A 15,595-nucleotide genomic window follows, 5' to 3' on the forward strand; every position below is an offset into this window, starting at 1 on the left:
TTGTAAAATTGATAAAGTTTAAGAATAAATTATAATAAAATTAAAATTTATGGTATCTATTTGTTAATAAAACAAAGTTTAAGGATCAATTAGAATAAACTTAAATTTGTGGTATTTGTTTGTAAAAGAGATGAAATTTAAGGAGTTAAGTACCTTTTTTTTTTCTTTCAAGTATGACTTGTTTTTCATATTAAAGAAACGAGTTGATTATGCTATTTGAGAGGTGTACATACCCAAGTTATAGTAATGTTAGACTTCGATATGTTTTTCTTATATTTTTTGGTTGAGAGATATGTTCATGTAAACTTTGTGGTATCCAGATTGTCTATACAAACACGCACGCCCACCTAAGCTGAGTCTTCGACATGTCTGAATCTTAATTCTTGTTACTTATATGATGATCATCTCTCACTCATTTCTCATTTTACAGGGTATTCAATGGTTGGAACGCGGACCCTACCCCAAAAGAAATCCCATGTTATGTTTAACCCGGGAATGGGAACAAATTTAATTGGAAGTTATTAACGACACGTACTACTTTGCTCACAAAAAAAAAAAAAACATTATGCTTCTCATGGCACATTTGTACGTTGTCACCCAAGAGATCATAATAAATGATCTTCCCGATGCTCACTGATTTCCCCTGTTTCCAATCAACTACCAAGCATTTAAGAGACAAATTCCATGTTAGGTCCAGAGTAGGCTTAATAGTTACTCACAGCTAAAATAAGAGATGAGTAAAAAAGAGACAAGGGAGAAAATAACCACAGTAAAAATATTATTTACTGAAAGGGAGGAAATTACAACACTTCTCTCTCTATAACTTACTCCTTTGAATTAGGAGACTACAACTACCGAGAACAGATCTCAAGGTGTATAAGAGAGGAAGAGAGAAGAGAAGAAGATTTGGGATGAAAATTATGATTTTCAGCTTCCCTATTTATAGGAAAGTCCCAATGGCATTTTCGTAATTTCTCCTAAACTTTTAATATTATTTTATTATCATGTGGGACCCGCCGCTAATTAAAAATTCAAAAAATCACCGAAAGTATTTCGGTGCTGGCCGCCTGCCACAGCTGCCCACAGCTGTCTAACATTTCTCCCACTTGAAGATTATGATTAAGTTCATCATATCTTCACACCATTGATACTTCATGTTGCTTATGTCTTCAATAGGCCAAATAAGGATCGACACCATGTAAACTTGTCAGTGTTGACAGGCTTTGTCATTACGTCTGCTATGTTGTCTTTTGTATGGATCTTCTGCATATCCACTTTTCCTTCTTCTACTACTTCACGAACAAAATGATATTGAACTCCTATGTGCTTTGTCCTGGAATGAAAGGCTGGATTCCTTGCAATGTGCAAGGCACTCTGACTGTCACAATACACAGTAATTTTCTCCTGCTTGTGCCCGAGTTCTTCCAATAACCTTTGAATCCAAATTGCTTCCTTGCATGCTTGCGTAGCTGCCATGTATTCAGCTTCTGTAGTAGATAGAGCTACAACAGTCTGTAACTTAGACAACCAGCTCACTGCTCCTCCAGCAAGTGTAAACACATAACCAATAGTAGATTTTCTTTTATCCAGATCTCCTGCAAAATCTGAATCAACATAGCCTTTGACAAAAAACTCCGATCCTTCAAAACATAATGCAACATCTGAGGTTCCTTTGATATATCTAAGGATCCTCTTTACAATACTCCAATGCTCTCTACCAGGATCTGCCATAAACCTACTGACCGCTCCCACTGCTTGTGCAATGTCTGGTCTCGTACAAATCATGGCATACATAAGGCTTCCCACCGCTGATGCATACGGCACTCGAGACATTTCCATCCTCTCTGCTTCGTTGCTAGGACTCATACTTGAGGATAATTTGTAATTGACAGGAAGTGGGGTCGAAATTGGCTTACAGTCTTGCATGTTGAAGCGCCGCAAGACTTTCAATAAATAATTCTTCTGAGAAAGCCAAATCCTCCTGTTTTTTCTGTCTCGGTGAATTTGCATCCCTAAAATCTTGTTTGCTGGTCCCAAGTCCTTCATATCAAACTCCCTAGCCAATTGTGCCTTCAATTCTTGGATCTGATCTTTGTTGGGGCCTACCACCAACATGTCATCCACATACAACAGCAAGATGATGAAATCATTGTCATCAAACCTATTGTAGTACGTACAATGGTCTGAACTCAGTCTGTTGTAACCAAGGCTAATAATGAAGGAATCAAATCTCTTATACCAACACCTTGGCGCCTGCTTTAAACCGTACAGAGATTTGGTCAACCTACAAACCAAGTTTTCTTTTCCTTGTTCTTTAAAGCCTTCTGGTTGGAGCATATATATTTCTTCTTGGAGTTCCCCATGAAGAAAAGCAGTCTTTACATCAAGTTGCTCAAGATGTAAATTAAATGCAGCACACATAGCCAGAACAACTCTGATTGTGGTTAATCGAACAACTGGCGAGAATATCTCGTTAAAATCAATGCCCTCTTTCTGAGCATATCCCTTAACCACCAATCTTGCACGATATCTCTCCACTTGATCATTGCCATCACGTTTGATCTTATAGACCCATTTGCAACCAATGGCTTTTCGACCTTTTGGAAGATCAACAAGTTCCCATGTTTTATTTCTATGTAAGGCCTCTATTTCTTCTTGCATTGCTGCCATCCACTGAGAAACATCAGAACTCCTCAACGCCTCTTGAAAGGTTGATGGTTCTCCTTCTTCAGTTAAGAGACAGTACGCATCATGACTTGCCATAACATAGTCTGAATGCCAAGATGGTTTCTTCGTCTGACGTGTTGTTCGTCGAACATCTCCATCATTGTCCTCATTTGGTTCTTGTTCATCGTGCTCTTGTTCTGCTTCAGAGGTGTCATCTTCTTTAGATTTTCCTCCTATCTCCACTATACTGGTGTCTTTGATAGTGCTGTCATTTTCCTGCTCCTTTTGCAGTTCAGTTTCTGCAAACACTACATCCCTGCTAACAACAACCTTGCGGGCAGTGGGATCCCACAAGCGATACCCCTTAACATTGTCAGCATAACCCAAGAATATACATTTCCTGGATTTTGGGTCCAGCTTTGTTCTTTCTTGGGAGTTGTACATCACGTACACAGGACATCCAAACACATGTAATGAAGAATAATTAGATGGTTTTCCACTCCACATCTCCATTGGTGTCTTTAAACCAATTGCTGTTGATGGTGAGCGATTGATCAAATAACAAGCAGTTTTGACTGCTTCTGCCCAGAAAGACTTGGCTAATCCTGCAGTTCTCAACATAGCTCTTGTCCTTTCTAGAAGAGTTCGATTCATCCGCTCTGCTACCCCATTCTGCTGAGGTGTATGAGCAACTGTAAATTGCCTCTTGATACCCTCTTGCTTGCAGAATGCCAGAAAATCACCATCTATATATTCTCCTCCATTATCTGTCCTCAAGCACTTAATCCTTTTTCCAGTATCAAGTTCTACTTGTGCTTTAAATTCCTTGAATACTGGGAACACATCTGACTTCTTTTTGATTGGGTACACCCACAATCTCCGGGAATAATCATCAATGAATGATACAAAATATTTTGCTCCTCCCATGGAAATTTCTGGTGATTCCCAGACATCAGAATGAATTAAGTCAAGTATGTGTTTGCTCCTTGTAGTTACTTTGGCAAATTGTAATCTATGTTGCTTGCTTGTCACACAGTGCTCACAAAATGGTAAGGTTACCATTTTAAGCCCTGACAAGAGATTACGTTCCGCAAGAATTTTCAGGCCTCGCTCTGACATATGTCCTAGTCTACGATGCCACATCATCGTTGCCTCTTCTTGACTTATTGCTGCAACTGATGCATCTGCTTCTTGCAACGTTTCTCCCAAAAGCAAGTATAGATTTGATGTGATCTTCTCAGCTTTCATCACCACCAAATTGCCTTTAACTACCTTTAAGATTCCACCTTCAACGTGGATCTTGCACTTGAGATCATCTAGTTGCCCAATGGACAATAGATTCTTTTTCAAGCCCTTCACATGTCGTACCCCTTGAATTGTACGAATAGTACCATCATACATTTTTAATTTGATAGTACCAACTCCAGCAATTTCCAAAGCATGATCATTTCCCATAAATACGGATCCTCCTGAAATTGATTCATAAGTGCAAAACCAATCTCTATTTGGAGTCATGTGCCAGGTTGCACCTGAATCCAATATCCAACATTCATGGAGTTGTTTTTCGCCTCTGGAACTTATTGCTTCACTGTACAAGATTTCTCCATCTTCTTGGGTACTAGCAACACAACCTTGAGAGGTTGAAGCTTCAGAATTCTTCCCTCCTCCACTCTTCTTGTGCCAACAATCTTTCTTCATGTGCCCTCTCATGCCACAATTATAGCATTTGAGGTTCTTCCTTCCTCGAGATTTTGATCTACCATGATTTTGACTCCCACTGGAGCCACGTTCCATTGATCTTCCTCTCATCATCGTCAAAGCTTCTGCTTGCTTTGAACTTTCCAGTCTGTCTTCCTTATTCTTTCGCCTGGACTCTTCTTCAAGAATAGCTCCGGCAACATCCTCAAAGGATAGACGACCAACAACATTATTGTTTGTTATGTTGATGATGAGTTGATCATATGAATCTGGTAAACTCTGAAGTAGAAGCTCCGCACGTTCATTTTCCACTATGTTGAAATCAGCTGTTGAAAGCTGAGCAAATAGCGTATTCAGATTGTTGATGTGGTCCGTCACTGCTGTGGACTCACTCATTCGAAGAGTGTAGAGTTTCCTCTTTAAGAATATTCTGGTGTGAAGTGACTTGACCTCGTATAATTTTACGAGCGTGTCCCAAATCTCCTTTGCAGTTGTCTTCTCTGCTATGCTCGACAAAACTGAATCAGCCATTGCTAAATGCAAATTGGCAACAGCATTGTCATCCATTTCTCTCCACTTTTCATCAGTAATATCTGATGGCCTGCCTTCAATTGCTTTAAGACAGTTGTCTTTTCTCAAAATTGCTCTTATCTTCAATTTCCACAGGGAAAAATTGTTCCCGTTGAACTTCTCTATCTCAAACTTTGCTGCCATAATTTCTTCTATTAAACCGACTTAAGTAACTTCCACTAGAATAGTACCGCCTACTGGAACAATGATAAAATCCAGTAACAAGAATAATTCTTTTCTGATGTGACTGATCAGACAATACTGCAGCCACAGAGCATACTAAGAATTTTCTCCGATACTATACCAATGTACACCACAGCGGAATAATAAACAACCTGGCTCTGATACCACTGTTAGGTCCAGAGTAGGCTTAATAGTTACTCACAGCTAAAATAAGAGATGAGTAAAAAAGAGACAAGGGAGAAAATAACCACAGTAAAAATATTATTTACTGAAAGGGAGGAAATTACAACACTTCTCTCTCTATAACTTACTCCTTTGAATTAGGAGACTACTACTACCGAGAACAGATCTCAAGGTGTATAAGAGAGGAAGAGAGAAGAGAAGAAGATTTGGGATGAAAATTATGATTTTCAGCTTCCCTATTTATAGGAAAGTCCCAATGGCATTTTCGTAATTTCTCCTAAACTTTTAATATTATTTTATTATCATGTGGGACCCGCCGCTAATTAAAAATTCAAAAAATCACCGAAAGTATTTCGGTGCTGGCCGCCTGCCACAGCTGCCCACAGCTGTCTAACATTCCATGCCCCCAAAAGCATGCTACCACATTCATCCATGCCAAACTCGTTTGTAAGTTAGCCTTATATAGCAGTTATGTGTTCTAGATAGCAGATTTGATCAATTCCAAATCTAAAAGGTGCATGCATTAGTTCTCTAATGAGGCAAGGTCTTTTGACTAGGCTTAAACCTATAATCTCCCAAAACTACCATTAGATGCTTAGCTGCTGTATGATTGTTGTAGGCCTCGTAAAGAACCATACGGAATCGCTGCTAGCAATAACTCAGTCATGTGGCTGCAGCCAATAATTTGACAGCTTCATTCACTGTCCTCATCTCCCAGAATACTAGTTCCCGAATACTGACATACTACTGTACTATGTAAACATAAGTGGTCCACTCCTACGTTCCACAGAAACATAAATAGTGGTGATATGCCAATGGGATCTTTTGAGATTAGCTTTACTCTGCTCTATACTTTGGCTCGTGCATAATAAATAGTGCACAGGTCTTATTATGGCACCCTGGTTGTAATAGACTGGTAAGGTTGTGTTAGGGAATAATTAGTTTGACTAAAATCAAGCAATGAACCATAAACCAGATTGATCCACATATGGAGCTTTGCCCCACCCACCATCACTGCAAATGCCCCACCTCCACCGCTGTGATAACAGATAACCTCTCTTACATTTAATCCAAACTACCACCTTTAACGGAGATTTGGTGTCATTCAGGTAAATATTTTTTTTTCCTCAAACAAATAGAAGTATATATCTCATGGAACGTTTTTCTCTTCTATCAGCTATGCTCTCCTCGGGGTATATTCTTAAGGAGAGAGAAGTTCTAGTGAAGCAAAGCGGCTTTCATGAATCAATCAATACCTAAAGAGACCTGTTGTTACTTACATTAAGGCTCTATAAACTCAAACTAATATCACAATATCTGATTGCACAACAGCACAGAGATTCACTCTGCATTAACATTGTTATAACGAAGAGTAAGCACAGTTTCTCTTGTTACTTAAAATTCACTTAGGTCTCATTAATTTGAGAATGAGACCCACCAAATCAGAAATGAGATGTATATATTTAATCTGACTCGCATCAATTTGACTTCCACCCAATATAAAAAACTAGGTTGGAAATAGAGTACATGATACAGTGCTGCAAGCATTTCTCTTGTTACAACAAAAATTTTTTTTTTTATTATTTGTTAAAAATCACAAATTTCAGTAAGTCTCAGACGCACAAAATTTGTAATTTGTAATAGATTATAATAAACAAGAACTTTGTAAGACAACAGTAGGTGCGGTTGAGAAGCTAATTAGGAGCGAGAGTGCATTCAGCAATTTTCTCCCAAGATTTGAGCGTTCTATCTTCAGTGTCGGTTTTGTACAAAGCAAGGCGATTAATCGGAAAAGTCAAGCCAGCGAGTGAGTCATCGATAGCATTAGCCCTCTCTTGAGCCTTCCGCTTCTGTTGATCCGTCAAATCTCCGTAGAGAAGACTGAGGTGCGGCATGTACGCTGCAAAAAATGCAAAGGAATCATCAACATTCGCAAACGAAAGGGGAAAAGGAAAAGGAAGAGATAGCGTTAAGGAGAACTGACGAGTGGAATTGGCGTAACCGAAGCGGGTGCAGCAGTACGCGCTGGTCTCGAGAATGTGAGGGTCGGGGCGGAGGAGGAGGTAGACGCACTGGTAGAAGAAGGTGCCGGTGGCGACGCCGTCGACGGTCACGTGGAAGGGCCTTAGGGCTTGGCACGCCGACCGGAGCTTGGCGAGGGCGTCGTCGGGGGTGAGTTTGATGGCGCCGACCACCGTGATGTGGGGATGGAAAGAGGGCCCGCCGAATTCGGATCGGAGGGCGGTCATGAGGTTGGTGCATCTGCTGCCCACGTCTTCCGGTGGAATCGCCCACACTGAATACACCGCCTCACTTCCCATCTTCTCAATTCTCAATTCACTCAACCTTGATTGGGATTAGGAATTTAAAAGCTTAACCAGTGCCAGTCGCATATGCTCTGCATATACTCGCCTCATATTTTTATTCGGCTAAAATTTTATAATATTAAAGTTTTTTAATTTGATTTCATTTTAATTTTTGATTTTAATTTAATCTTAATTTATTTTAAAAATTTTAATGTGAGATTTCTGTCCAAATTTTATAAATGGTATTAAAGGTTCGTGAGAATCACGCATGTGATTCCAAATCACGAGTGTGATTCTCACGACTTAGGAACCACTTGAGATCAAAAAGTGTGAAAAGAAGTGGTAAGAATCATTGTTACGAGAATTACGACCGTGATTCTTTCGGACCTTTAACGTCATTTGTGAAATTTAGACAGAAATTTCCAGTTGAAAATTTTAAACTAAATTAAAATTAAAAATTAAAGTAAGACTAAATTAGGGTTTTAACCTTTTTATTTTCATCATATATACATATAATAATCTAAATAGTATTATTAGTTTCTTTTTCTTTCTATCATGTATTTTCCCCTTTTTTTTTAGACGATACTTGATCTAAATATAAGTATGTAACTGAAAATTAAACTTTATATATATTTTTAAATTATAATTTGAAATTTTAAAACAATTACAAATCAATTAAGTTGAATATTTAAATTAAATTAAAACATTTTTCATAATTTTTAAAATAATTTAAATATTTTATATGACTTGTGATTACTCTGAATTATAATACGAGATTTAATATGTATATTATGTGTATAATTTTTACTAATTCCTTACTAAAAAAATTATACCATTTATCTTTTTTTTTTCCTTCTCAATTTGATGGTGTAAAACCATATCTTCATTTTGATCAATTTTGTGTAGGATTGTTACCAAGGATTAATTTTTAAACAACTATCTCATTAGTCTTTATGTTTAAAATTAGGAGTGTAAATAAGTTTAACTATATGTGAATTATTTGGATTTGACTCATAGTTAACTTGTTTGTTTAATTAAATGTGTTTGTGGATAAATATTTTATCATGCCTAATGCAAAGATTTGCTTGCGCAAAAGCAACGTTAAGCAATGCCACAAAGCCTATTTAGCACTTGTGTAAAGTGAACAAAGACCACTATGAACTATCTGTTGAGATGCAAGTAAAGTCTCACATCGTTCAAATAAGAGGATGATCATGGTTTATATACACACCATTGGTTGAGAGGCCTTTTGGGTGATGTCCAAAAGCAAAATCGTGAGAGCTTGAGCCCAAAGCGGACAATATCTCACTAATGTGAAGACATGTGTATGTGTGGTAACCCCCCAGTGCTCAACAAGTGCGGTATCAGAGCCGCTGGTCTGATCAGGTGACTGGCTCGACGAGTATGATAGCTGGCAGGTGGATCCAAGTTTGGGATTCCTTATGTCGAAAGTCTTCCTAATTGTGGGTCCATGTGGAATAGAGGCTTCCTGGTAACATGGAAGGTTATGAGGCGTGTCCCGCTATCATGAGGGAAGTCATGATGGAGCGGTTGTGCAAGCACTCTGAGCGTGAGTGAGCTCTGTGGGGCCACCATTGAGCCCAAAGTGGACAATATCTCACCAATGTAGAGACATGTGTATGTGTGGTAACCCCCTCGGTGCCTAACACTATCACCCTCATTGTTGTAAATATGCACCCGATGTGACACTAGTTCATAGAAATCTTGTAGCATGTGTGAAAATTGCATAAGTTCGACACTTCTAACTCACTCCAATGAGTTTAAAGATCAATTGAAATATAAACCTACTTTATTATACTATTAATTACTCAAACTCAACATCAATTTCACATAACAATACAATTAACATCAATTTTCATTGTGCTCTATAAATCTAGAGTTTCTTACCAAAACTGCAGTCAATTCACAAATAATTTAGTCCAAGCACAATTTCATGTCACATATAACATAATGATCAACCATATAACACATATGAATCATAAAAAACACAAATTCTCATTGTACATATTAAATAATGATTTCTCTCATAGATCACAAGCAAATAATGGGATTGAAGTCAATCCTACTACCCAAAATATAACTCACACCCTAAAACAAAATTACTCACTTTCTCCTTATCTCGATGAACATTAGAAGAAGGATGCACAACTCTGAGATGATCTTTAATGACTTTTGGTAGGCAAACTTCAATTTAGAAAAAAGGAACATAAGTGTAAAACTTGAAAATTAACACTTTCTTTTTCAAAACTTCACGTTTTTTTTTTTGGATAATCATAATATTGGTACGAAGTATCCACTATCAAAAGTAGTGATTAATTTCCCCTAAGAATTGTCCGTGCACACAAAGTGAGTATTCTCCTTCCGACAAAATTTATTTTAAGCATGCTTGACATGAGGTAATTTAGGGATGGGTGACTTTCTGGGAAGTTTGTGGGGTTTGTGGGGTTAATCTTTGATCCTAAAAACATACGAATATCTCAAAAAGGGTTACCCAGAGCTCTGATTGGTGAAGGGTTTTGACCAACGAGGAGTTGCATGAAGTGTCTTGGGGTGATGTGTTATTTAGTATAATTTTTTAAAAATATTATCAATAATACCAACGGATAAAATCCGTGGGTAAAATCTGTAGGTAATTACCCGCGGATTTTAATCTGTCAGAAAGTTACCCATGGATTATAATCCGTCGATAAATGTTTCAGACAAGCAATTTTTTGACAGATTATTGTCTGTCAGAAATGAAGTGTTACCCACGGATTTTTTGGATTATCCACGGATTTTGATCGTCTATAATTTCAAAAATTCTTGTAGTGAGACTTTAAATTTTTTTTTGGGTAATCATAATATTGGTACGAAGTATCCACCATCAAAAGTAGTGATTAATTTCCGCTAAGAATTGTCCGTGCACACAAGACGAGTATTCTCCTTCCAACAAAATTTATTTTATACACAAGATCAAAATTCAAACTTTAAACAACTTGACTAAGGGGCACAAGCCGCTATCAATTGTGTCAACCAATGTTGATCAAAACTTCACTTTTTAAACTAACACTTTTTCCCCTTAAATAAATAAAACATGATTAATTATAAATAAATCCAAAAAGTACAAAAACAATTATAAAACACATATATGAAATAATTATTTTACAAAAATTTTCTCAAACTTTATTAATTAAAACAATTACAATTATTTTAAAAGCTTTAGAATTATTTTATAAACTCATTTTATTAATTAAAATATTCTTTTAATAATTTATAAAACTTAAGATGTCTATATTGAACATCTTTTAAAAGTTAGAGAACCAAATTAGATCATTTTAAAATAGTGAAACTAAATCGAATATTTCATAAATATAGGAGCTAAATTAAACAAAAAATTATTCAACATTTTTTTCTCAAGATAAATTTAAATTTTCTTTTACTTATTCAATAAATTATTTTATTAGATAACCATTTCATTTTGTAATATATGTATTTTTTTTTAAAAAAAATTTAAGTACTCATCTTATTGTCATTCATGATAAGAAGATCCAAATTTATCTAGATATTTTTTTTTATAGAATTTTTATTATTTAAGTTGATCCTATTATTTTGAAAGTATTCAATTTAGTCATACTATTTTTAAGATGTTTAATTTGGTCCTCTAATTTAATATTTATAATCAATAAGATATAATTTTTTATTTACTAAATTATAAAAATATAATAGTAAAATAAAATAAAATAAATTAATTTTACATATCACATATTAAACATATTTTTCTATTAATAATTAATTATCTACTATCGAGAAAATTATTAAATATTATATTTTCCTTGTCTGTCTTCCAACTATAAAAACTACTTTTCAGACACTTTCCCTCGCTCAAGCACAAGTTTCAATCTTTACTCAGTCTCTTTGCCAACCAATTCTTGCCTCCAATCCCAATTCTAAAATCACATTTTTCTTCTTCTTCTTCTGGGTATTGTTAGAAGAAACCAAAGCTTGGGTCTTTTCAAGAACCTCTGAATCTTTTCCTTCCAAGAAGATATAGCCAACGAGGGATGTTTTCGTGCATTGCAAGTCTAGTTTCGTCGTGCCTGAACTCTGCTCCCGTTATCAGCGATGATGAATCTTCTTCTTCCACTTCTGCAGACCCTCTTCTGTGGTGTAGAGACCTTGAGAGGCATTCTTGTGGCGAAGTCTCCTTTGCTGTGGTTCAAGCCAATGATATAATTGAGGATCATAGCCAGGTTGAGATTGGCACTGGTGCCCTCTTTGTTGGGGTTTATGATGGCCATGGTGGTTCTGAAGCCTCCAGCTTCATCAAAGAACACCTCTTCCATCACCTAATGAGTGAGTCTTTTGAGTTTCTTTGGATGTTTCTGGTTTCTAAAACTGAGTGGAATTCAGTTTGCTTTCTTGATGCTTTTCTTTTGGCTTTTTCTTCCATCTGCTACTTTTCTTTTGAATCTTTGAATTTTTTTTTTTTTTTTTTTTTGGAAAGAGTGAGGGATGGAATGTAACCAAATGTTGATTGAATATCCAAGAATTGTATACTAATGTTTGTAATTATGTGTATGTGTGTAATATGGAAACAGTAACTTCTCCCTTTAAGATGATAAAAAATTGGCATACATATTGTGATATCTTGGACACATGCTACAAATAGATTTATCTGCCCATTTAGGATTGATATGGTTCATGAAATTCCATGTAGTATGTTTTATTATTTTAAATTTCTATTTTAGTTTTTGGAGCTAATTTGATTGGCGTTCTGCATTTGTACTGCATCGGTTAGAGCAATTATGGATGTTTTCTGTGGAACCTGATTACAGGCATCGCTGAGGATAATGGAACTATTACATCAGAAATTCTCAGGAATGCTGTTTCTGCTACAGAGGATGATTTTATGGCTCATGTTGACACGAGTTTTATAACAAATCCGTTGATTGCAAAAGTTGGTTCCTGTTGTCTGGCTGGTGTTATCTGGAAAGGGACTCTGCATATCGCGAATGTTGGTGACTCTCGTGCCGTAATTGCTTCCACAGGTAGATGTAACAAGATAAAAGCTGAGCAGTTGTCTATAGAGCACAATGCTAGTAGGCAAGATATTAGAGAAGAACTCAGGGCTTTGCATCCGCAAGATCCACACATTGTAGTTGTCAACCGTGGATCATGGCGCGTTAAAGGCATCATCCAGGTTTTGTTTTACAATTTTACCTTTAGAAAGTGTTTGTTAGTAGTTTATGTTGCATTTGCCTCTTTTAAAAAATAACTCATACTTACATATAACAGTTTTACGCCCCTTGGATTGTTTATGGAGCTTTTTACATATTTTCTTACATTTTTCATGTCATCTTAAAGAGTCCAAGCAATGCAATTTTTCCTGTAGTCTTCATAATGAGTGACTAGGAACTATTTGTCTCCTTTTTTTGTAGTGCATATTATGTCATCATTTGATGGGTGGACGGTTTGTGATTTGTGACATTGCTCTTCATCTTTTGTGGACATCTTCCTCTAGTACATGATAATTGACCATGCTTGTTGCAAAATCATCAAATGTTAAATGTATATGTTTATATCGCGATGCATTCTCTAAATTTTATATCAAATGTAATAGGTTCTGTTACAACTCACTATATTATATTAGATGATTGTCTTTGGACTCATTTGAGTTAGTGGAAAATATAACTAATTGATTAGGGTGTACCCTTCTTAGCTTTGTCAAAATTAGCTTTCTAGAAAGTTGTCTCTAAATTCTATTATATGCTAAAATTATCAGGTCTTTCTATTTATGCAAGCCATATTTCATTGCTGCTTTCATTTCTGTTCACTTCTAAGCTAGTCATTGTTTTTTTTTTTTTTTTCTGTAATTAGTTTTTAAATTATTAATGACATTTTGTTAGCAATAGCAACCATATTCTAATCAACAGAATAAAATTCAGGTATCCAGATCCATAGGAGATGCATATTTGAAGAATCCGCAATCCTATATGGATTCATCATCCCCACCGTTCCCCTTGACTGAATCTCTTACCCAACCGGTGCTAACAGCAGAACCATCCCTATCTTCAAGAGTTTTGCAACCCCGTGACAAATTCCTTATATTTGCATCTGATGGACTTTGGGAACACCTGACAAATCAGCAAGCAGTCGAGATTGTTCATAGGAATCCACGAAATGTATGCTTTTTGTACTTGTCCTTTCTTCCATTTTTTTCATCTATTATCTGTCCTTGTGAAAAGGTTCTAACTTTATTCTTATGCTATATGCTGTGCATTTGTTCAAAAAACAAACTCCAGGGAATTGCAAGAAAACTTGTTAAGGCTGCTCTAAAGGTGGCAGCTCATAAAAGGAATGTGGAATATAAGGAGCTTCTGAAGATTGAGAAAGGGATCAGACGGCCTTATCATGATGATATCACTGTGATTGTTGTCTTCATAGATCATGATTTGCTTGAGCATATAGTTAATGAACCAGAGTTTCATTGGCTACACTGAACTATCAAATTTTAATGGGTATCCAGGGGTTTATGTGATACAAGGATTATTCTTTCTAGAACTATCAAAGAACTTGATTGCCTCTGCCTTATTTTGGTTCAAAAGAAAAATAAGAATCTAACATTACATTTGTACACAGTTTTGCAACATCCAATTGTTGTTCATTTTGAGCATTTCTTGGCACCTATCAAGGTTCTCCTCCCCACTCTTGGTTTAAATATTTAATGATATTTTCAATTAAAGTTAATAGGCTGAAGAATGATTTAACTCTAATCACTAAAAGTTAATAGCATTGAAAGAAATATTAGGAACACTCTACTTGCAGTATAGGATCAAGCATGATCCACTTCCAACACTAGGTTTCATTACATTTAAAAAATGATAAAAGAAAAGCAGGTGGAAGCTAATTATAAAAAATAAAAATGCACTTATTTCATTTAGGTTTAAATACCTTTTTGATTCTTATAATTTCATTTACTTTTCTTTCTAGTTTTTATAGTTAAAAGTGTTCCCTTTTAGTTCTTAATGTTTATTTTCTATTTTATTAATGACGTTTGTGTTGTGATTACGTGACAAAAATCACTTTAATGTATATTTTTAACCAATTGCAATTCTCACCTTACTTTAGGAATGTATGAAAATGAAGATAAAGAAATGTTAAAAGAAGTGGAAATAGAACCAAATGTCCAAAGGCAAGAGGTAGAATACAAAGTTCAACATGGAATTCTGGAAAACTACAGTTCTTTGAGCAAATTTTCCACTTTTATTACAGGAATTGCTGCTTGCAGAAAAATCCAAATCTCCACATGGTCCAAAAATCATTGCTCTTTTGCAAAAGCCAATCTCGCAATTCCAAGATAAATGCAAACCTTTATTTTCTCACCACCAATTTTTATTCCTTATCTGGTAATTGATAATCATATTAGACCTTTATCTCTCTCAATGTTCACTCTTTTGAGTTGTCACCAGTAACTATAGAGTCTTGCGGTCTATACTTGTACCCCTTTGAAACGAACAAATATGCAAAGAAGTTGATCAAGATTAATATGGCAAGGAACAAGTAGAATAGATTCAAGTTGTTTGTTAATATTGTTCCCCGCTAACTAGCCTCCACTTGCAGTAATATTCTTGGTGGGCATCGTTCATAGCTTGCACCAATATGGAACTTAGAAAATATCCAAGAGCCATAGCACCATAGGAAGCAAGTTGAAGTGGATTTAAGCCCTTTTGATGCCTCTGAATATAAAACTCAAGAAGTCCAACATAGGTAAACAAGTCAACTTTACGCCAAATACAAAGTACTGAAAAGAAAGCTAGAATATACTCAATGGCAATGGTTGTTTCAGTGGCAACGCATCAAGCATGTTGTTGTCTCTAGCAACTCCTTTCCTTTTTGTGGTTGCTGAAATTGCTATGGAGATTGAGGTAAATATTAGGCCAACTCCTGTGCGCTGCAATTTTGTAATGCAAGTGGCAATGCAGGTGAAT

The 15,595-nt window shown here is 36.0% G+C and overlaps 2 protein-coding genes across 2 annotated transcripts; one reads left to right on the top strand and one right to left on the bottom strand.

Moving 5' to 3' along the window:
* Positions 1–6,761: 6,761 nt before the first annotated feature.
* LOC109789660 (cyclic phosphodiesterase) lies at positions 6,762–7,695 on the bottom strand. The gene is made up of 2 exons (XM_020348677.3): positions 7,286–7,695; positions 6,762–7,201 (listed from the first exon to the last, which is right to left on the bottom strand). The coding sequence occupies exons 1-2, from the start codon at positions 7,620–7,622 to the stop codon at positions 6,996–6,998; spliced, it is 543 nt and encodes a 180-aa protein (XP_020204266.1). The 5' UTR covers positions 7,623–7,695; the 3' UTR covers positions 6,762–6,995.
* Positions 7,696–11,495: 3,800 nt separating this feature from the next.
* On the top strand, positions 11,496–14,239 carry LOC109794481 (putative protein phosphatase 2C 43). Its single transcript, XM_083068741.1, has 4 exons — positions 11,496–11,960; positions 12,443–12,807; positions 13,553–13,789; positions 13,910–14,239. Exons 1-4 carry the CDS (start codon positions 11,669–11,671, stop codon positions 14,105–14,107), a joined length of 1,092 nt encoding a protein of 363 aa, XP_082924867.1. The 5' UTR covers positions 11,496–11,668; the 3' UTR covers positions 14,108–14,239.
* The last annotated feature ends 1,356 nt before the right edge of the window (positions 14,240–15,595 follow it).

The sequence above is a fragment of the Cajanus cajan genome, chromosome 2, assembly GCF_000230855.2.
Source record: "Cajanus cajan strain Asha chromosome 2, NIPB_CcT2T_4, whole genome shotgun sequence".
Classification (NCBI taxonomy): domain Eukaryota; kingdom Viridiplantae; phylum Streptophyta; class Magnoliopsida; order Fabales; family Fabaceae; genus Cajanus; species Cajanus cajan.

Bases quoted from the DNA above. Each gene is read 5' to 3' on its own strand.
- LOC109789660 (XM_020348677.3), bottom strand. From the start codon at position 7,622: ATGGGAAGTGAGGCGGTGTATTCAGTGTGGGCGATTCCACCGGAAGAC. The intron at 7,202-7,285 runs GTCAGTTCTCCT...CATTTTTTGCAG, and splicing joins CGGTTACGCCAATTCCACTC to CGTACATGCCGCACCTCAGT.
- LOC109794481 (XM_083068741.1), top strand. From the start codon at position 11,669: ATGTTTTCGTGCATTGCAAGTCTAGTTTCGTCGTGCCTGAACTCTGCT. The intron at 11,961-12,442 runs GTGAGTCTTTTG...ACCTGATTACAG, and splicing joins CCTCTTCCATCACCTAATGA to GCATCGCTGAGGATAATGGA. The intron at 13,790-13,909 runs GTATGCTTTTTG...AACAAACTCCAG, and splicing joins TTCATAGGAATCCACGAAAT to GGAATTGCAAGAAAACTTGT.